The 21,368-nt window shown below is 43.2% G+C and overlaps 1 protein-coding gene across 3 annotated transcripts in view; it reads right to left on the reverse strand.

The window, feature by feature from the left end:
- The window catches only part of MAP2K5 (mitogen-activated protein kinase kinase 5), a 126,957-nt gene that overhangs the window by 56,979 nt on the left and 48,610 nt on the right, over positions 1–21,368 (reverse strand). For 2 of the 3 annotated variants that reach the window (XM_005521794.3, XM_014251017.2), the window contains exons 13-16: positions 18,190–18,238; positions 10,756–10,829; positions 9,807–9,857; positions 6,158–6,229 (exon numbers count right to left, since the gene is read on the reverse strand). In XM_005521794.3, coding sequence (XP_005521851.2) covers positions 6,158–6,229; positions 9,807–9,857; positions 10,756–10,829; positions 18,190–18,238 — 246 coding nt within the window. Of the gene's footprint in view, positions 1–4,517; positions 5,597–6,157; positions 6,230–9,806; positions 9,858–10,755; positions 10,830–18,189; positions 18,239–21,368 lie in introns of those variants that run through there. The other variant, XM_014251016.2, reaches the window with a different exon arrangement.

Below are 21,368 nucleotides of genomic sequence, written 5' to 3' on the forward strand. Positions count from 1 at the left end.
TTCGCTGTCGTCTTACTGTGGGGTTTATTTGGGGAAAAAAAATAAAAAATAAATAAAAAAAAAAATCCAAAAGGATATAACAGCAATTTAACAGAGTTAAAGTGCTTCTGAGGTTAAACTGACAACACAAAGCATCTTGAAGTAGGGTTTCAATTAAATGTGCAGGATTTAGTAATGCAGGGCCCTGACAAAAAAAAAAAATAAAGAAAAAATAGAAGAAAAAAAAAAAAGAAGAGTTACAAATTAATTTAATCTTCTGCCTATAGTTTGCAGCTGCACTCCAAAGTGTCTGGGGCTTAAGAACAAAGCCTTGCAAGGCCTGGGAGTGAGGAAAGCTTCAATTTTTAATGTATAAGGCCATTAGCTGATAACTTGTGGAATCTGCGACCCCTGCGGAGGGGCAGGAGCGGCAACGGAGACGGATGAAGTGACAGATTTGTTGTTGGTGGCCAGGGCTGGGAGGGGGGAAGGTTATTACCACCACCAGAAAAATGCCCTAATAACCTTTGGGACATTCCTTGGCTTGAGCAGATGAGTTCCAGCTCCGTCTCAGTGTAAAAAAAATGATATTAAAAATAAAAAAATCAAAGCTTAATTCACCTTAATTAAAGATAATTAGTTTCACTTTGACTTCTTTTAAATATGAACTGCAGCAAATGCACTGCCAGCTCAAGGCTGCAGACAATCAGGGTTAAATTGCACCTTTCTGCCTGGCCACAAATCCTGGATATTACCAGGCTTTTACTGCTGCATCTTCAAAGGTGACGCCTTTTCCCAAGGGACAAAGGTGGGCCAGGGCTTTCCAGGGAAACTGGCAGGAGAAAATCTCCACAAATGCTCCAGGAGGGTTAATTTGATTCCTTGGTGGAGCAGAGAGGTTTCCTGCTTGGTTGTTTGCTGGGTTTAAGCTCAGTACCAGAAGGGAGAAGTGGGTTAAATTTGGCTGTGCTGGTGGAAAGGCAGCTCTGACTCTGCTCTTCTCCAGCTCTGCTGGAGTGAAGCTTCATCTGCCACTACCAGCCACTAAATCATGGGAAAAGACACGGAAACTGCAGCATTTTTTGACTCTTTAAGTAGAAACAACGACAGAGAAAGAATAGGAAAGAATATGCGGAGTGATGGAACCTTGGAATGGTGGGAAGGGACCTTTTAGAGATCCTCTAATCCATCCTACCACGGGCAGGGACATCTCCCACTTCTCCAAACCCTGTCCAACCTGGCCTGGGCCATCCCAGGGATCCAGGGGCAGCCACAGCTTCTGTGCCAGGGCCTCCCCACCCTCACTCACCCATAAAAACACAAATAATATATTCTATTAAATAACCTTATATATTAAAACCCACATTCCAAACACCCACAGCCCACATCACCCCTTAATCGTCCCCTCAGCCTGGGTGGAGAACTGGATTATTTATTTCCCTGCCCGCAGCGGCCTAGGAGCAATTGCTGAGCAACAACGATCCATCGAGGTCTCAACCCGCGCAAACTGTACCTAAACTTCCACTTTATTGCAGCTTAGTTCACAATCTTCACCTAATATAGGGTTACATCCCAGTGCAGCAGGCGGATAAATCATCCTGGAATATTACTCTGGCTAAGTTTAGCTGGGAGTGGAGCATATGTGCTTCCGAGTCACTGAAGCACAGGCCCATAAAATACACTAATTACTGGAAGTTCTGGTCACTGAGTGATTGATAGCGCTCTGCCAGGCAACTTCAGCTCGTGTGAGGGGCCTCCCCCAGCACACAGCAATTATTAATTCATGACCCAACCCTCAGGCACTGCTCCCTCCACTCCCAATCCTGCCAGCACCAGGCTGGACATTGTCCGTCCCCACCCCGCTGGGAGAGGAATCGGAGGGAGTGGGCACTGCTTGGAGAAATCACCCAAAATAGCTCCAGGGAAAGAGAAATAAAAATATAGGCCAGCTTTTCTTCCCTGAGAAGGATTTTGTGAAGCACAGAACAGCCCAGACCCCGTAAATATTCCTCAGTGGGAAGGATTGGGGTTGATGAGGGGGTTGAGCACATGGCAGCTCCTTGTGGTCCCTAAAACCCGGCAGCAACGAGGTGAGGCTCGCTGCAAAATCACAGCAAAAAGCACTTTTTATATCCTTCCTTCCCTTAATCCTAAAGGGAAAGTGCTGCTTCTCCTCCACTGGTGAAACCTGAGGCTGTTTCTTCCAGACCGCTACAAGAACTCGGCTGTACCACTAAGATTTGGGTTTCAGATTCTTCCTTCACCACCTCACAGAACCCTTTATGTTGGAGAAGACCTTGAGGAACATCAAGTCCAGCTATTCCCACCACCAAACGCCGTCCCCAGAGCACCCCTGGTTTGGCTAAAGGCATGACCTGATCAAAGAGCACCCACAGATGAGAAAATCCCAAATCCTGCACAACCTGCCTGAGATCAGCTCCCAGTCCTGACCTCAAATCGTTCCCACTGCCAAGCCGACGTCCCTGATCCCACATTTTAGACTCCTCAGAGGAGATCTGAAACCTCCCCTCCTCCAGCAGGGTCTCCAGAGCAGTTTCACGCAGTTAAACATCCTCAAGCCTGAAGTCAGATGCTTTCCTCGGAGCATCCTCTTGGAGCATCTTCCTTCTCCTCTCTGCGCCCCCAGCCCCAGTAGGATGAAGAGTCTGAGCTCCACCTTGTTTGATAAGCAACAACGTTGTTTGTTGGATAATTCCCGATTTTCCCGTGTCTGGGAATGCGCACAGCCACTGAAAAACGCCTGGTGACTTCTCAGAGATCGCTAAGAACCCTTGAAAGCTCTTGCAGACACACAGCTACAGAGAAATCTGGTCACCAAACACTTTAACTTCTCAGCCTGGGAGCTTTAAGAACTAATATTAATCTAACATTAAAACTGATTCACAAACTTATTTTCTCTGGGGGAGACAAGAGGGATAACCTCTGGAAGAAAATCTGATTTTCAGAGGAGAACACAGAGGACAGTGGAAAGCAGAGACTGGGATGTGATACAGAAGGAGAAGCAAAAAGCCAACTCGTGAGCTTCTACTTCCAAAATTGACTTGGCTTTGGGCATCAGCAAACTGCTTTCACTTCCTGAATTTAAATATAACACCAACTCTACCTGGAGATAAAATGATAAATATCACAGAATCCCGGGAAGAGGTGGCTTGGGAAGGACCTCAAAGCTCATTTCCTGTGGGCAGGGAACTTTCCAGTACCCCAGGTTGCTCCAAACCCCTCCAACCCAACACTGATGCCACAATTAAACCTCAACCAGACGGATTTGGATGTGGATATGACACGGATTTGATCCTCCCTTGGATGTTCTGGAGTTCACTTGTTGGTAAGAGCCAGGGGAAGGTGGGATCAGAGTCACACTGGAGAGAGAAATGGGGAATATTGGGCAATTTAATTTCTCCTCCCGTGCAGGACACGGCTCTTGGAGAGAGGGAATGGGTTCCAGAGCTCCCTCAGCCCCAGCCCAGCCTGGATGTGTTTTATGACCGAGTTATAAACCCTTGAAAAACAGCTTTTAGAAATGAAAATGCTGACACAGTGTTCAGTGTAGTGACAGCAATGGCACGGGTTTCAATTGAACTCGCTTTGTCAAGCCAAGAGCACTTAAATAAAACACGGGAAAACCTCATGGAAACACACAAACTATTTGTGGTGGAACACTTTGAAACAGTTTTTCCAGGTTATGAATTAAATTCCATTCCCTTCAGAAAAATCCTGAAGGAAGAAAGGCAAACTCCAAAAAAATGAAGTAACAAAATATATGATAAAAATGATAATAATAATGATGATGATATAGCTGCGTATCTAAATTTATTATATCTCAATTGAATTTTTAATTTATTCATTTTTTTATTTCTGAGGGGATGACTGAGCACCCTCAGACCCCTCCTGCCTCAAAGGGAACAGGAGGAACACTCCCCATTTCTCAAAGCTTAGGCAGAACTCCCATCCCATCCCATCCCATCCCATCCCATCCCATCCCATCCCATCCCATCCCATCCCATCCCATCCCACTGATCCCATCCCATCCCATCCCATCCCACTGATCCCATCCCACTGATCCCATCCCACTGATCCCATCCCATCCCATCCCATCCCATCCCACTGATCCCATCCCATCCCATCCCATCCCATCCCATCCCACTGATCCATCCCACTGATCCCATCCCACTGATCCCATCCCATCCCATCCCACTGATCCCATCCCATCCCATCCCATCCCATCCCATCCCATCCCATCCCATTCCTTCTGCTCATCCCATCCCATCCCATCCCATCCCATCCCATCCCATCCCATCCCATCCCATCCCATCCCATCCCATCCCATCCCATCCCATCCCATCCCACTGATCCCATCCCATCCCATCCCATCCCATCCCATCCCATCCCATCTCTCCTACCAACTTTTTTGGGGCAGTTTCCTCACCCTCCCAAACAACACTCCCCCTTCTCATCACACACAGCTTTGCAGCAAAGAAATTCCAGACATTTGAAGGGCTCAGAAGAGCACGAAAGAAAATGAGAAGATTTACTGACAATTTGATATCCTCACACACCAGCACATCCATCCCACCAGACTTTTCTTTTAAATTAACGTGGTGCCAACACCGAGGTGTGGGGTTGGAGCCTGACTTTAGAGTGCAGATGATTTTAAATCCCACAGCAAACACCAGCTCTCCCCTTTTTAACAGCAACAAGAAGTGTCTCCACTCCCAATCCCCACGTCAACAGAGTGTTACTTTAATGACAGTGACCTTGTGTGGCTCTTGGAGCACCTTTTTCACCTTTTTGGAGGCGTTTTTCTAAGGCACTGTCCTTGTTTTCATCATTTAACATCACTCAGAGCACTTCAATCAAGCTGGTGCTGGTGGGGAGAGGTCTCGGGGGAGCAGCTGACAAACCAATTAACAAAGCACCCAGACCCAAACCGGCTCCTGCACATCTGGTTCAGGAGAAATCCGGGGAAGAAAAAGGTTGGGAAGGTGTAAAAGCAGAGGAGGGAATGCAAATGAAAGGAGTTTTACCAATAAAATTCAGCTTGCAGGTGGAGTTGATGAGCAGCCACTAACAAGCCTAAAATAAACCCCAAATGTCTCGTGTGAGTGACTGAACTGCTGGGGCACAGCTTTTAATTCAGGGAAATGCTTTATTTATCAAGTCCTGCATCTATTCACCGAGAACACAACACCCAATTCTTCCTGGAGTACATTCTCTGCCCTTTTTTTGGCTAGAATGATTGAGAGAGTGTTAAGAATTTGGTCTGAATCTATCCCAAAATCCTGAGTGAGGGCTCTCACCCCCGCTCAGAGGTGCAGTGAAACAAAAGAAGAGCCCTCCCTCCCCTGGGACACGTCCAAGATTGTCACCCCTGTCACTCAGAGCTGGCTTCACACGCTGATCTAGCACACCTGCAAACTCTCCACGGGCACCTGGGTTCAAAGGGCTTGGGCAAGGAATTTCTGGTGTGAAAATGTAAAAATTCTGGGCTCCAAAATGGGAAATCTGCCAAGATTCAGCACTGAGACTGCTCAACTTCTGCCTCATCTTCTGCTAAAAATGTTGGTTACAGTTCACTTAAAGGGATGTCCAGATTCACCTTAGTATGAGGAAAGATGGAGAGAAAAGGGGGAGAAAAGGGGGAGAAAAGGGGGAGAAAAGGGGGAGAAAAGGGGGAGAAAAGGGGGAGAAAAGGGGGAGAAAAGGGGGAGAAAAGGGGGAGAAAAGGGGAGAAAAGGGGGAGAAAAGGGGGAGAAAAGGGGGAGAAAAGGGGGAGAAAAGGGGGAGAAAAGGGGGAGAAAAGGGGGAGAAAAGGGGGAGAAAAGGAAAAGAGAAAAAAGAAAGAGAGAGAGAAAAAAGAGAGAAAAAAGGGAATGAGAAAGAAAGGAAGAAAGGAAAAAGGAAAGAGAAGGAAAAAGGAAAAAAGCCTCCACACACTGGGCCCCACTTCCTACTCAAACATGGAGTTTTATTTAAGACCTCAAATGAACAAACCCATTCTAAATACAGCCAAAATTAGCAACAGGTAGAAGTATGTGAATATACAGGGAATTTAAAAAATAAACAACAGTTAAATGAAAACATTTTGAGGTTATTTTGATGTTAAAGAGTTAATTTGAGCTTTGCAACGTGCATGTGAACAGGAGAGCTGCCTGCATACCTCCATGAAGGAAATCCCCAGGCTCCAAACATCCGAGTGAATCCCGTACTGCTCTCCCGAAATCCTCTCAGGCTGTGAAGAAAAGGAGACAAACAACTCCTGAGCCTTGCAAACAGACAGGGATTCTGCTCAAAAGCTGCTCCAGGGCAAGGAATGGGAAAAATCATGGAATATTCTGAGTTGGGAGGGACCTACGGGGTTAAATTCCAGCTCCTGGCCTCGCACAGACATCCCAAAATCCCACCCTGGGCATCCCTGGATGCACAAACACTCCCTGGGGAGCCTGGTCAGTGCCCCAACACCCTCTGGGGGGAAGAAACTTTTCCTAAAATCCAGTTTAAACCTGCCCTGGCCCAGCTCCAGCCATTCCCTGGGGTCTCACCGATTCCAGAGCAGAGATCGGAGCTGCCCCTCGGGAAGTTGGAGACACCAAAAAACCACCGAGATGCTTCAAAGCTTCCCTTTGGAAATTCAGGGAAATTCAGGGATTCTCCAGGAAAATCTGTGTCTGTGCACCTCGAGGTTGGCCTTGGATTTGTGTTTGGGTTGTTGAATCCAAAGGGAAAACCAAGGGCTCGTGCACGAGAGCAAAGCACAAGGTCAAGTCGAGAGAATCCAATTTTCCACTTCCCTCCCCAAATCCAGGCACCACAGCAAGGAAAAAAAAAAATTCCCAGTGTGGAGTCCAGAGGTTGGGGAATATCTACAGTTAAAAAGCAAAGTTACTGAAGCCAAAAGAATCACCACACGGTGGCAATTTGATTTTATTTTATATACTTCTTAATTTTCGGCTTTTTGACCTGTAAGAAAATAAAAAAAAAAAAAACCAAAAAAACCAAAAAACCCCAGTTCCAAACTCTTAATAGCAGGTTTAATGCCTCTCATGAAAGGGAGTGCTGTAAAAAATATCTGGTTTTTACTTGAAAGCTACAATTTAAGCATTTCCAAGGTCAAGTACAGCATGAAATGCAACAATAAAAGGCTCCCTGAGACTCCTCTCCCCACTGTGCTGTTAATGCACCTGTCTGCCCCAGCCACCTACAAAGGATTTTCAGTCTTTAATAATCCAGAGACCTTTTGGAAAACAAACTCCCAAATTAGTGCCAGCCCAAGGTGGTTTTTGGATGTTTACCCTGTGCTGCTGCTCCCAGGTCAGGAGCTTTTATCGCAGCGTGAATGTTAAATAAAAACCACGCTGCTGCCCCGTATTCCCTCCAAAAACACCCTTCCAAACCCCCAAAAAAACCCCACAATTTCAAGCTCTTTCACCAAATCTCGTTTGTGAGTGAGCCCAAAAAATTGATCTTATTTTTTTTTTAATTAATTGAGTATAATTAACCTAAATCAGCACAAATTTGAAATGTTTGCGACAGCACCGCGTGGTTTTTTTTTTTAGGCTGGAAGATTTTTATATTGACAAGTTTTTATTTCATCTCCTCACAAAGATGCAGATGTGCAGCCAAAATTAATTTTATGATGTGGTTATGGGATGTGCTAAGCTGGCCCAAGGAAGGTGGTAACACCCACCCCATTTTTGGGGCCCTTCCCGAGCCACCAAATAAGATTTATAATTCAAATGTGGATTTATAATTCACATCGAGCCACATTAAATTATTCTTCTTAAAAGTTCAAGCTTTAAACAGCAACTTCTAGTGAGGAATTGTGGGTTCACAAAAGATGGATAATAAATGAATTAGGCAAATGATAAATGAAATAGGAAAAGAAATCAACTTTTGAAATAAAAGATGGATTTAGAAGTAGGGGGAAAAAAAAGAGGAAAATAGGAATAACAGGTGCATCAAGGGTGTGACACGTGGATCACTCTAAATACACAGCCCAAAGTATTTTCTCCTCAAAATTTCTACAACTGATTGTTTTTTCATCCAATCTCTTTTTTTATTCTGTACAAAGTGCTGATGAAATGATTTTACAGAAAATGCGTTTTTAATTTCTCAATCAAAAAGCTTTTTTTCTCTCTCTAAAAAAAACCCCCCAAAAAACCCAAAAAGCTTTATTTTAACTTTTTTTTTTTTCCCAAGAAAACCTAAATTTTTCCAAGAGTTTCAAATTCACTGCCAGTCTGCCAAATGGGCGAAGCAAAGCTTATGACCTTCATTATTTTTTGAGGTCTTGCCTGGAAATTTGATGACAACGAACGACTCAATCAAGAAGCAAAGCCATTTAAACACAGAAAATCAGATGGAGCACATCTTGAGCTTAAACTTCTGATTCACAATTAAGAGATGGAGGCACCACATTCATCCAGAAAGTAAAAAAAAAAAGAAGTAATTTATTTAATGTACACCTGGGATAGAGAACTGTAATCTTGGTTTGGGCACTAAAAGCATAATACAATTTAATTCTCAGCCCTGCTTAAGATCAGTTTGAAGCAACAGCTGAGTTGGAAAAGTTGATTCATTTGAAGCTGTTTCAAATTTTGGTTTTTGTTTTGTTTCTTTTTTTTTTGTCTGGATCTCCGTGTCCCGGTTATTTTTTTTTTTTTATCTATTAAAAATGATATTTTTTAGTTAAAAAACCCCATTTTCCTGCAGAGTATCCTGATGACACAGGACAGCCCAACTCTTTCTAGGATGGTGACTTGAGCCTTTCAGAAGCCACACAATGAGCACACCTTGAGTGGAAAAGCACTTAGCAAATAAATGGGAGCCCTGACAAGAAAAATCAGAATAAAAAACCCACCTGAAAGCGATTAAAGGTCATGGATTTCTCCCTCCCCTTCCCTGAGGTTTGAAAAACACGAGCATCAACCACTTTGTGCTGTTTATGTTTTTATTTTTAAGCCAGTTTCTTTTCTCATCAACAGCAGGAGCAGTTTGCTGGGAGAATTTGAATGGCCAAAAAATAAAGAGTTGGTGAAGTGCTTTAAAAACCGAGGAGTTTTCACAAATGAAATGGAGAACTGAAAAGGATCCAATGGATCTGATGGAAAATCCACTCTGATTTGTGCAGTTCTCTCTTCAGGCTGGCACTTGGCAGCTCTGAACCCAAACCCTGCCCTAAATGATGCATCCTCAGCTAAAAGAAAATTTAAAAAATTGGAATTTCGGGGGCTTTAACGTACAGGAACAGGACAAAAGCGGTCTTGGGATAACAAAGACTGACTAAAATTTGTAGAGAAAAGTGGAAGTACTGATGGCTTCCTGCGTTCTGAATTAAAAACTTGCACTTTAATGCCCTTATGTTATCAATCCCAATGTTTTTAGCTTCAGATTTCCATGGGAAACGCTCCCACGGGGTCCTTGGGAATGCCCAACAACCTCTGCACAGGCTGAAATGCTTCCCTAAACTCCAGCATTCCCAAAAAACGGATGGGTTGGGGCTGCCAGTGACCTGCAAAGAGCCACAAGCTGAGTGAAAATCTGGATTTTTCCCGAACCTCCAACTGGCTCTCCCTGTTCTGTTTTCACAAGGCAGCAAAAAAACAACTGAAAATAAATTTTAAAAAACCCCACTTTTCCAAATTTCTCCTCCCTCTCAACAAGAAGTGGAGCTGTACCACGGGATGAGGGGAAAGGATGGGAAGAGATGGAGTTTTGAGGATTGATTTAGGATCTATCCTGCGTTAAAGACAAGGAGAGAGAGGACAGATAATCCCATTTAAACGTTATTCCCGCATAAATCCACTTACCGCCATATAAGCATTTGTTCCGACATACGTCTTGGCTATGGAATTCACCAGCTATCAGACAAAACAGTCTGTTAGAACAATATAAAGATAATGTGGAAATAAAATGGGCAATTATTCCTCATTTAACCTACAATCATCATCCCTATAAATCAACTAAAAATTATGTAAAAAAGGGAAGGGATTTATCCGCCAAGGCGTTAAAAATGATTAAATCTCGCCTGGGTTGGGGAATGAGGATTCCAATTTAAACGAGCGCTGCATTACAGTTTATGGCAGATAACCTTAAACAATTGTGTTAAACAGGATGCTTCTTCTTTTAGTACCCCAAACCAGTCTGATATAAAAAGTGAATTAGGAGGGAGTAGGATCAACTCATTTTTTTTTTTCAGTCAGATGTGAATAAAGCCCCAATTCATCCCTTAAATGCTGGAGGGACAACAGAGCCTGCCAGCCCATAATACAAGGCTGACCTTCTCTTTGGGCTTCGTGTTTGGCTGAGAGGAAAAAGGTGCTGAAATTCAAATCAACAGCACAGCAAGCTCATGGGTCACTAGCAGAGAAGTCCTCCAGGGAGGCCCAAAATGGAAATTAATTAAAATTTGTGCTGCTCATTGTCAAAGCCCACCACTATTGTTGCTCCCAATATTAATTTTTATTGTGGGCCAGTTGGGCTCCCCAGACACGTCTCTTGCTCTGCCCTCCCTTTTGTCTGGGCAAAAGGCTCCCAGATCAAAGCTGCATTTCAATGAAGTTTGCTATTGGTAAGTAGTAATTACAATATCAGCAGTTTTTACTGTCATTAAACAATGAACAATCATATTCAGATGAAGGAAAAGTCGCCCAGAGATTAAAAATGAAAAGGGCTGTCCCAGCAGAGAGGGGTTTGCTGTGGGGCTGCCAGGTGATTTCGACACCAGGAAGGGAATTTATGCAAAAAGGGGGAATTTACCTGGGTGCTGACCCCAAAGTCACAGAGCTTCACCTGGCCACGGGTGTTCACCAACATATTGGATGGTTTCACATCTGTTTGGGGGAAAAAAACCCACTTTATTTGCATTATCTGGATAATAAATACAGAATATCTTTGATTGGAAGGGAGCCACATCAAAATCCAGCTCCTGGCTCTGCACAGGACAGCCCCAAATGCCCAGGGAGCATTGGGAATGTGGCTTTTGAGAGGAAATATTACAAATATCTACTTCAAATGCGGTGGTTTGTAAGTCAGCAGGCACAGATAAAATTCCATAAATATAAAAAAATATATTAAAAAAAAAAATTAAAAATATAAAAAATATAAAAATACTAAAAAAATATAAAAAATATAAAAAAAATATAAAATACCTCCTCTCCACACAGATTTTATATGGTATTTACACAGATGATTTTATACAATACTAAAAAACCTACATTATTAAACCTACAGGTGACACCAACCTGGAACAGACACCAAGGAAAAGAACTCACAGGGATTTTAACAAACTGCAAAATCAGCCCCAAAAAAAATGCTGGAATTCCATAGGGATAGATGGAAGTGGCACATTTGGGCAGGGATTAATCCTGCAGCTCTGCTCTCTGCACTGTTCCTCACAGCTTCTGGCTCCACATCCACGCCTTAGAGCTTCTGCAGAGCCCTAAAATCATCAGCCAACCCCATCCCAGCAGATAAATCATCAGTGTCCATCCCAAAACCAGGGAAAATATCCTGATGCTGATGAGCCCCCCACTGATGCCAGAGGAAATTGCTGTAAAACCAACATGGGAATAAACTCCTGAACATCCAGTGCAAGTGCACTCAGGAAAAGAACTCACAGGGATTTTACCAAACTGCAAAATCAGCCTGAAATGAAGATGGAATTCCATAAATAAACTATTGATGAAATAAAAATAATAATAAAATAACAATAAGAAGACTATAGTAATAAAATATAAAATAAAATATAATAAAATATAATAAAATATAATAAAATATAATAAAATATAATAAAATATAATAAAATATCATAAAATATCATAAAATATAATAAATATATCATTATAATATATAATATATAATATATAATATATAATATATAATAATAAAATATAAAAATAAAATTAAAAATAAAATAAATAATACTAATACTAAATAATTTTTTTAATCCTCCCAAAATCAGAGTATCAGTGCAAATCTGCTGATGCTGAGGCCCCCAAAGGAAGTGGGTGCATTGCTGTAAAATAAAACCAAGATGGGAATAAACTCAACATCCAGCCTGGCTTTAGAGCAGGAAACATTGAACATTTTTGCTGTTCCAGGGATGCCAGCAGGGGAGCAGAATGTTCATGTTACAGCCTGGCTTGGAACATGGCAAGATTAGAGCCTGGCTTTGCCTAATCACTGCTTTCTTCTGTCAAAATGGATTAAAAGCAACAGCTTGAATCAGTGCCTCCTCTAAAAGTGAGCACTGGTTGGGGGCAGATGGATGAAACCCAACTAGAAAAGAACCTAATTTTGTTTATCATTAGGTTTGCCTTGGTTTAGCAGCTGTTTCCTGGTGCCACAGGAGCTGCCTTAATTTGTCTCTGCGATGTAGAAACGTAGAACCTCAATTAAGAAGCTGATTAAATGCTCGCCTATATTCCAGCTGAAAAATCCAGATTAAAAATGGGAGCATCCAGGAGTTCCTACAGACCCCAGGTGGGTCAGTACTTTTAAAGTGAGGTAGCAACACTGCTGGCGCTGTAATTTCTGTAAATTCTGTAATTTCTGTCATTTCCCCCCCAAAAAAACCCCAGTCCTGAGCATCCAGAGCCTCAGTTTGTGTTTGCTGATCTCCACCTTTAGGAGTTCAACCCATGTGCTGCACTTTTGATGGAGTTTTGCCTCCTCTGGAGCTGAGTGACTTTGTTAATCCACGCAGACAGAGTGCAGAGGCTCTCTCCTGAATCCTGAGCAGAATGAGGTGCAGGATATTCCTGTCTCACCTTCTTCCTAAAAATATGGAATCACCTCTGAGCTGGGCTGGGGCTGGAATGAGCCCAGCCCCAGGAGCTGCAGCACACAGGGAATGCTGATATTCCAGCATGCCCAACTTTTAGGGGAAAACTGAGCATAACCAGTTCTGCTTTTAGTTGTAGCAAAAAGGATCCCAAAATCCTTCCACAAAGCTGCAGACAGAAAATCCTAACGGGAAGAAAGCACTGGGTAATTGGCTAATTGGTAATTAAGGGACCCTGCAGAGCAAGGGGCAGTCAAACCAACCCTGTAAGGGCAAATCCAAGCTGTCCTTCCAGCAGAATTCAACAGCACCACAGAAATCAGGGAATTTAATCAAGTATTTGCTGTACATTCCAATGGTTGTGTTCATTTCCTCAGAAAGAAAAGGAAGTGACAGCACAAAATATCTGATACTGAAAGCAGGGAGGAAAATCAGCTCATCAGCAAATCAGCCTTTTGGTCTCATCACCCACTTCAGTTAATGGGTTAAATATTTTTTTGGGTTTGGGAAACGAGTGTGCATAAATAATGTTCTGCACCATCTGCTTGTGATTAATATTAGTGTTGAGAAGTGAAAGAATTTAAACAAGAGCCAAAAGGGGTCATTATGCTCCCATTACCAGGGCTTGCTTAATACAAATGATTTCTATGAAGCATCATTATAGAGGATGAACAAGTTCTCCTCCTGATGGAGCTGCCTGAGTAGTTTCACCTCTCTGCAAACAAACAGGACCTCCAAGCTCTTACTCACCAGTAAATAGAACCATCAGAGGTTCAGCTTTTTGAACACCAAACATTTCACTTGTTGGTGGCATTGAGAAATAAACAGATTCATGATTGTGTGAGGGAGGGGAAAAAAATAAAAAGAAATAAAATAAAAAAAAAAAGCCCTGAGATGCTTTAAAAGCTGTCTCTTGACTTCTCCTGGCTTTTAAAAACAGCAAACAGCAACAGGCCAGGTTCAAGGAAGGCAGCAGCGTGGTTTGGCAGGGACCAGGTTTATTTCTCTTTTTAAATAAGCCTTAAGTGGTCTATAAGTGGGCAAGCCTGTGTTTAGGTTTACACACAGACATAAATAAATGTGTGGAAGCACAGAATCCTGGGATGGCTGGGGTGAGAGGGGCTCTTAAAGCTCATCCTGTCCTTCCCTGCCATGGGCAGGGACAGCTTCCACTATCCCAGGTGGATAAATCCACAAACACCCCTGGATTTGTGTCTGTGCCTCATTGGGTGGCCCTAATGCTGATTACATCCCCCAGAGATAAAACAGGAGAGGGGGAGAGTCAAATGTGCAGCTCTGGACACCTTTGGTGAAATCCTCAGCAAACAATCACCGCTGGGAAGATGGGAATGCTCCCCAGTGCCTGTCCCAGAACAAAGAGGAGTGGAATATCCTTGGATTGATGATATCCTGGGGGAAAAGGAGATGCTCTGAGTGATGGACAAACCTCCTCCTGCCACACAGCAGGAGATCTCCACGTCCTCCATTCTCCCTCATTTCAACTGAAGTTCACTTCCAGAACTTCCATTTGAAACCTAACCTGGAACTGAGGTGCCCAAACCATGAAACAAATATAAATATAAATATGTAATATATAGGAACACCCCCAATACTCACAGAGGCAAGCACACCAGTGCAGCTCAGTACAATTAAACACAAGTGGGTAACATTGATTTCCTGCACTTCCTTTAATAAGCAGGTGTGAACAAAGCAAAACACAGCAGATAAAATGCACACGGTCTATACTTATTCTTGAACCTAACAGATTTTGGTTTGTCTTTAGACAAACTTTGACTTTGTACATGATTAGACTTGTTTAATTGCTAATTCTGTTTTAAATCTAAGTTAATTTCTCATTACCCTTCCATTTCTACTTCTTATCCTCTGGGGAAAAGAGCACACTTATCATTGGGACATTCTCACATCTTCCAAGGAAGTGGTGGAGGTGTTAATCTTATGTTTATGTTTGATGTGGGTGTGATGACTCCAGCTCGGGGTTTATTAATATGCACGGCTATCACCTCATTAGTTGCGAGGTTTGTTTTGAAGTGAAGCTGTAATATTTGCTGAGATGTCTGATCTGCAATAAAAGACTTGCTCATTGTTTGGTTTGCTTGGCTTTAATTCCCTGCTCCAGGCACACAGCTCTGCCCCAGGACTGCTTCACCCCTTCCTCGGAAATTCCTGACTCTCCTGCTCTGCCCTGGCTGAGACAGCAAGAAAATCAGGAGTCAAAATTCCTTCTTTTACCTCTGAGCACCAAAACCAGCTGAAGGACATCACCTGGAGAAACAATCACCTGCCTGCCATTCCATCCCTCTGTCCCTGCTTTGAAGATACAGAAATTTACGTTTTCTGTACCCTAAAAATGGGTAAAATAATACAATTCTTGGGGAAGCTGCTGAACCTGGAGTGCTCACTGTGCCCTCCATGGCATTCTGCAGTGCTGGGTCAATCCAGCAACAGAGCAAGGCCAGAAAAATCAGAAGAGTGATGAAAAATCACTTTCTGAGCTTTTCTTCAGACCACAGCAAAGACCAAACATCATTCATCAAAATCCCAGAGCTGCTCCTCAATCAAGGCAAGGAAACCCAGGCAGGAGGGGAGATTTTGTTCTAGTGGCACAGCAAAAATCTGAACCAGGTTCTAAATGTATGGCAGCACAACAAGAGAATTATACAGCATTTATGTTCCCTCCAAATCACAGCCAGAAGGTGGCCAGAAAAAAGTAAAAAAAATTTAAAATTTCAAATAGTTTTTTTTTTTGGGTGGTACAAGTGTGGTGTGAAGCCTGTTCAGAGCCATACTCAGCAATGGATGTTCTTGCTGCCTTTTCTATTTATTCTGACAATTCCAGCAGCAGCTCCAGATTGTTCCTCCTCTTTCTGGGAGGGGATGGAGCTGATAAATCCCTGCTCCTGGCAGCATTCAGCAAACCTCAGGTGGTGAGGTTTGAACAACTCAAAGTTGTTTAAACCAGCCCAGGAATGCCCACCTCAGTCACCTGTGTCTGCTCTGGGTAATTTCTGCTCTTTTCACCCAGCCCAGGGTCAACTCCAGCCCTTCAGCCTGTGGGGGAAAAGGGGTGAGAAGGCCTCAAATTGTGCCAGGGGATGCTCAAAGTTGGGTATTAGGGAAGATTTCCTCACAGGAAAAGGTTTTCCAGCCTGGGCACAGGAGTTTCCATCCCTGGAAGGCTTTAAAAGCCCTTTTGAAAGCCTTTAAAAGCCCTGTGGATGTGGCACTCGGGGACATGAGGCACTGCTGGGGAATGGTTGGACTGGATGCTCTCAGAGGGCTTTTCCAGCATTAATAAACCTGTGATTCCATAAAATCCAGGTCCTAACTGGATTTCTGCTGGGTGTTTTGGCCACCTGCCTCTTTCTCACAGGCAGAACCATCCCTTGGGATGAGCCGGGAGGGTCTGAGGAGGAGCCGCAGCCCCGGCTCAGGGCCGAGCCCGGCTTGCTTTGTAAAGCAGAGCTTAACAATGGAGCTTCCCGATCTTCAAAGAGTCCTGGCAAAGAACTCCGTGTTCAATTGGATTTTTGGTGCCTTCCTAACAGGGTCTGGCCCAAAAATCCTGGGAATTTGGAGCTCTGGGAAGTGCGGCCCACTGTGGCTGCAGTCCCGGCTGCTTTGGGCCTGCTGGGAGCTGGGATGGGGAGAGAGGAGGGGAGGATGGCGAAGGAGAGGGATAAATTTCCCACTGAGGGGCTGCTTGGAGCTGCTCCAGCTCAGCTTGGGTGTTTTCCAAGGGTGGAGCTGGGCTGGGACAGCTGGGAATGTTCCCCTGGAGAAGGGAAGGATCCAGGGAGAGCTGGGAATGTTCCCCTGGAGAAGGGAAGGATCCAGGGAGAGCTCAGAGCCCCTTGCAGGGCCTGAAGGGGCTCCAGGAGAGCTGGAGAGGGATTTGGGATAAGGGATGGAGGGACAGGACACAGGGAATGGATTCCCACTGCCAGAGGGCAGGGATAAATGGGATATTGGACAAGAATTCCTCCCTGGGAGGGGCTGGGCTGGAATTCCCAAGGCCCAAGGCCAGGCTGGAGCCTGGAACAATGTGGGGCATCCCATGGAATAGGATAAGATGAGATTTAAGGTCCTTTTCAACCCAAAACCATCCCAGGATTTTGTGCTGACCCTTCACCTTCCCCCCTGATTTCCCAGCCCCTCCAAAATCAGATTCCACCTCTCTGCTTTGGAATTCAACATCTGCCTGGGTTTCAGGACTGGATTCCCTTCAAGGAGTTGTGTTTTAGGAGCTGTAATTCCTCTGGGATGCAGCAGGATTTGTGTTTGGTCCAAAATGAGTAATAGGGAGAATGAGGGAATTTCTACAGCTCAGGAAGAAAAGTTCCACGTTTGCACTGAGTAAATAAAAGCCAGAAAAGTAAAGAAAAGGGCACAGGTTGCAGCAAATGGAAAGAAAGGGAAGGGAGGATGAAATGGAAGAGGTTATTAAGAGATTTTTTTGCTTTCTGGCCTTTTTCAAGAAGACAAATCATTCCATCCTTTGGCCTTCAGGATTCCGAGCAGCCCAGCACAGGTGAATTAAAGATACAGAGATATTCTTTCCCTCAGGAGTGACCTGGGTTCCTGCAGCCCCCAATTTTCCCAGGATGAGGGAACAGATGTGGGAATTCCACAGCAACATCAAGGACCAGAGCAGCTACTTCCAGACACCTCAGAAACATTAAAAATTGAATTAATTTCTCCTTTTTTTTTTTTTCTATTCTTTTGAGAAGGTTGGTGTAAAGGGAATGGGCTTCTCTGTTCTTTAAACAGCATTTTCCACGCAGTTTTTTTAAGTTTTGGTGGATCTGAATGAATTTTTTCCAAATAGACACATTTTAAACAAAATTTAACAGTAAAAAGCAAGGAATAAATGAGAAGTTTAATAAAAAAAAATGCCCCAACTCAGCTACAGGAAAGAGAATAAAGTGCAAAACCCAAAACTGACTTATGTCCAAGCAGGTTGAAAGCCTTTAGCTGTCCCTGACCATGGATGGGGACACGATTTTAAAGACCTGAGCCTCCAGCAACATCTGTGGCTGCCACATGAGATTTCTGAAGCACCAAAGAAAACTCCTTGCCTATTTTCTGTATCCAATACCACTCAAACATCTCATTTCCATGCTGATTTTTTTTAACCAGGCAACCGTTTGCAACCCTAAGCTTTTAAATCCCTGTAAAAATTCATTTCTCTCTTCAGTCCTTTTCAGGGGAGGAGGATGGGCAGTAAAAGAGCAATAAAAATGTTTTACAAGAAAGTCTGCAAGGTTAATGAGTAAGATTCATTCTGCACTAACCCACTGGACCCAAAGCAGATGTTTGCTTGGTCAAGTGTCTTTGGAGAAAAGTGGTGTTAAAATTTCATTGGGGAACAGAAAACATCTGCTACTCACCTCTGTGTAAAATCTTCAGGCTCCATAAATAGGTCAGGCCTTTCACAACCTTTAGGTAAAAGAAAGAAAAATCACATTTTAGGGATTCCTGAAAGGAAAAATTCCACATTTCAGCTAGGGTGGGAGGTCAGAGAACCCAGCTGTAAGAATGAAGGGCAGGACCACGAAAAGGGGAGACCCCACCTTCCTCCCCTGCTAAAAACCTGCAGCAGGTCCTTTATTAATGATTTTTATTTTGATTATTAAAAATGTATTTAAAGGCCTTTACCAATACACCAATTATTAATACACAAATTAATTTTTCCCCAGCACCTGTAAGCTGAGCTCACACTGAATCCCTTCAGGCATCTCAGTATATCTTTAATTCACCTGTCTGTGCTGGGCTGCTCAGAATCCTGAAGGCCAAAGGATAGAAAGCAAAAAAATCTCTTAATAACCTCTTCCACTTCATCCTCCCTTCCCTTTTTTCCATTTGCTCAGTCCTGTGCCTTTTCCTTTACTTTCCTGGCTTTTATTTACTCAGTGCAAACGTGTAACTTTTCTTCCTGAGCTGTAGAAATTCCCTCATTCTCCTCTCATTTTGGACCAAACACAAATCCTGCTGCATCCCACAGCAGAGAAATTACAGCTCCTAAAACACAGTTCCTAAAAGTAAATCCAGCTCCTAAAACACAGTTCCTACAGGTAAATCCTAAAATACAATTCTTACAAATAATTCCAGCTCCTAAAATACAATTCCTACAGGTAAATCCAACTCCTAAATCACAATTCCTACAGGTAAATCCTAAAATACAATTCCTACAGGTAAATCCAGCTCCTAAAACATAATTCTTACAGGTAAATCCTAAAATACAATTCCTACAGGTAAATCCAGCTCCTAAAACATAATTCTTACAGGTAAATCCTAAAATACAATTCCTACAGGTAAATCCAGCTCCTAAAACATAATTCTTACAGGTAAATCCTAAAATACAATTCCTACAGGTAAATCTAACTCCTAAAATACAATTCCTACAAATCCAACTCCTAAAACACCATTCCTACAGGTAAATCCAGCCCCTAAAACACAATTCCTACAGGTAAATCCTAAAATACAATTCTTACAAATAATTCCAGCTCCTAAAATACAATTCCTACAAGTAAATCCAACACCTAAACCTGGGCAAGTTTCAAAATTTTCTCCTTCCAGCACCAAAGCTGCTAAAGCCAAACTCCAAACCCCAGCCCAAAATTCAACCAAGCCATTCCAACCACTGCTGCCCTTCCCAGCCCATCCCTGCTGGCTCCTTTAAACACTTTCCATCCCTGAGGAGAAATTTAATTCCGTTTCCAAGACGTTTTCCTCATGGATCTCCAGAACAATGAAGCGTTTCTGACACTGCTGAAGTTGTTTGAATTCTGCAGTCAAGACAATTACATTTTTTTGTGCTCTGAGTAGGCCAAAATGAAATTATTTGTGTTGCAGTGATCAAGCAGAAGTGCTAAAAATGATACAGAGTGAAAGCAGAGAGCACAGTAATTTTCTGCCTTCCTCCTGGATTAGAAACTCTTTCAAAATTTAAAATTTATTCTGTAAGAAAAATGATGTTGGTGGAATCAGATTGATCAAACAAATAACGATGGTGGATCCCAAATGAATTGTTCCAGGAGGTAATTCCTCCCTCAAACTCACTCCAAACCAAATCATCTCCTGGCCTCAGATGCTTTTTACCTTTAACAAAAGCTTTGGTCAAATTCTGCCCACCCAGAGGTGTGGCTTGATCACCTCAAGCCTTTCAAAACCCTTGGATTTGATGATCTTAAAGGCTTTTTTCCAACTTTCATCCTTCTAGGATTCCGTGGCTTATGTAAAGCAAATGGAAATTCTATCCACAGAGTTTTGACACAATAATAATGCAGTTACAGTAATAATAATAATGAAAATAATAATAATAATAATAAAAGATAATAATACAGTAATAATTAAAATAATAAAGGATCAATGCAAAAATAAACCAAGGAGATTTCAAGCTTCCTCTGATGGCCAAAGGGATTTTCAGGACAGTAAGCTCTTTGATTATTAAAAATGTATTTAGACTATTGAAAATCTTTAAAACCATAGGAAATTATTTTAAAGCAAGCATCCATTTTAAAAAAAATAAAATAAAAAAGGGGAAACATTTCTCATGAAACAAATCAACAACTGTGAGTTATTAAACGTCTTTATTATGGAACATGTGCTGGGCAAGCAGTGAGGGAAGCCGTGGAATTAACCAAACTCTCCCTTCAGATTCTCTGGGTGCACAAAGGAATGAAAAAAAGGAGTTTTTTCCCTTTATCCTGGGCTGTAAATCTGCTCACAGGAGCCCCCCCCAAATGGACTCACCTCGTTATTCACTCCCCTTACATTTGCCTGTTAGGGAAGGACTCTCAAGCATTAAATACCATTCTAAAACTGGAAGGGAGATTCTTTTGAGTGAAGCTGGAGCAGGAATTATTGGCATTCAGTAAAGGAGGTTTTTACAACAATGCCTTGACAAAGCCTTGACACAAAAAGTGCTTCCACCTGCTGTCAATCACTCACTCTGCTGACAGTTCAAGTGCACATCCTTTCAGGGAGAACTTCAATCAACAGCGGCGCTCAAAACACGGAGCACAATGTCACTGCCTCAGAAATGGAAGGGAAAATAAATGTGTGAAGTGGCAAAGCCAAGGGAGAGAGGGTTTTACACCCCCAGCCCCAGCGGCGCTCTGGGGCTCCCAAAATCTGCTTTTCCTTCAGGAAAACGCTCCTCACAAATAAAAACAGGAGGGAGGAGGGAGATTTCGAGAAAGATTTTTTGAGAGATTTCCCCTTCTCACTGATGGGGTCTCACAGAGGGAACAGGGATGGATCTCAGGGTGAGGGCAGAGATCCATCCCCATCTCCTGTGGGAAAGGCTGAGAGAACTGGGATTGTCCAGCCTGGAGAAGCTCCAGGGTGACACAGCTGTGACCTTCCAGCGCCTGAAGGAACCAAAAACAAAGATGGAGAGAGACTGTTCCCAAGGGATGGAGGGACAGGACCCAGGGAATGGCTCCCAGTGCCAGAGGGCAGGGCTGGATGGGATTTTTGGGAAGGAATTCCTCCCTGGGAAGGTGGAGAGGCCCTGGCACAGGTGCCCAGAGCAGCTGGGGCTGCCCCTGGATCCCTGGAATGT

This window comes from Pseudopodoces humilis, chromosome 16 (genome assembly GCF_049639895.1).
Source record: "Pseudopodoces humilis isolate 2021_Gansu_Grassland_sample_001 chromosome 16, ASM4963989v1, whole genome shotgun sequence".
Classification (NCBI taxonomy): domain Eukaryota; kingdom Metazoa; phylum Chordata; class Aves; order Passeriformes; family Paridae; genus Pseudopodoces; species Pseudopodoces humilis.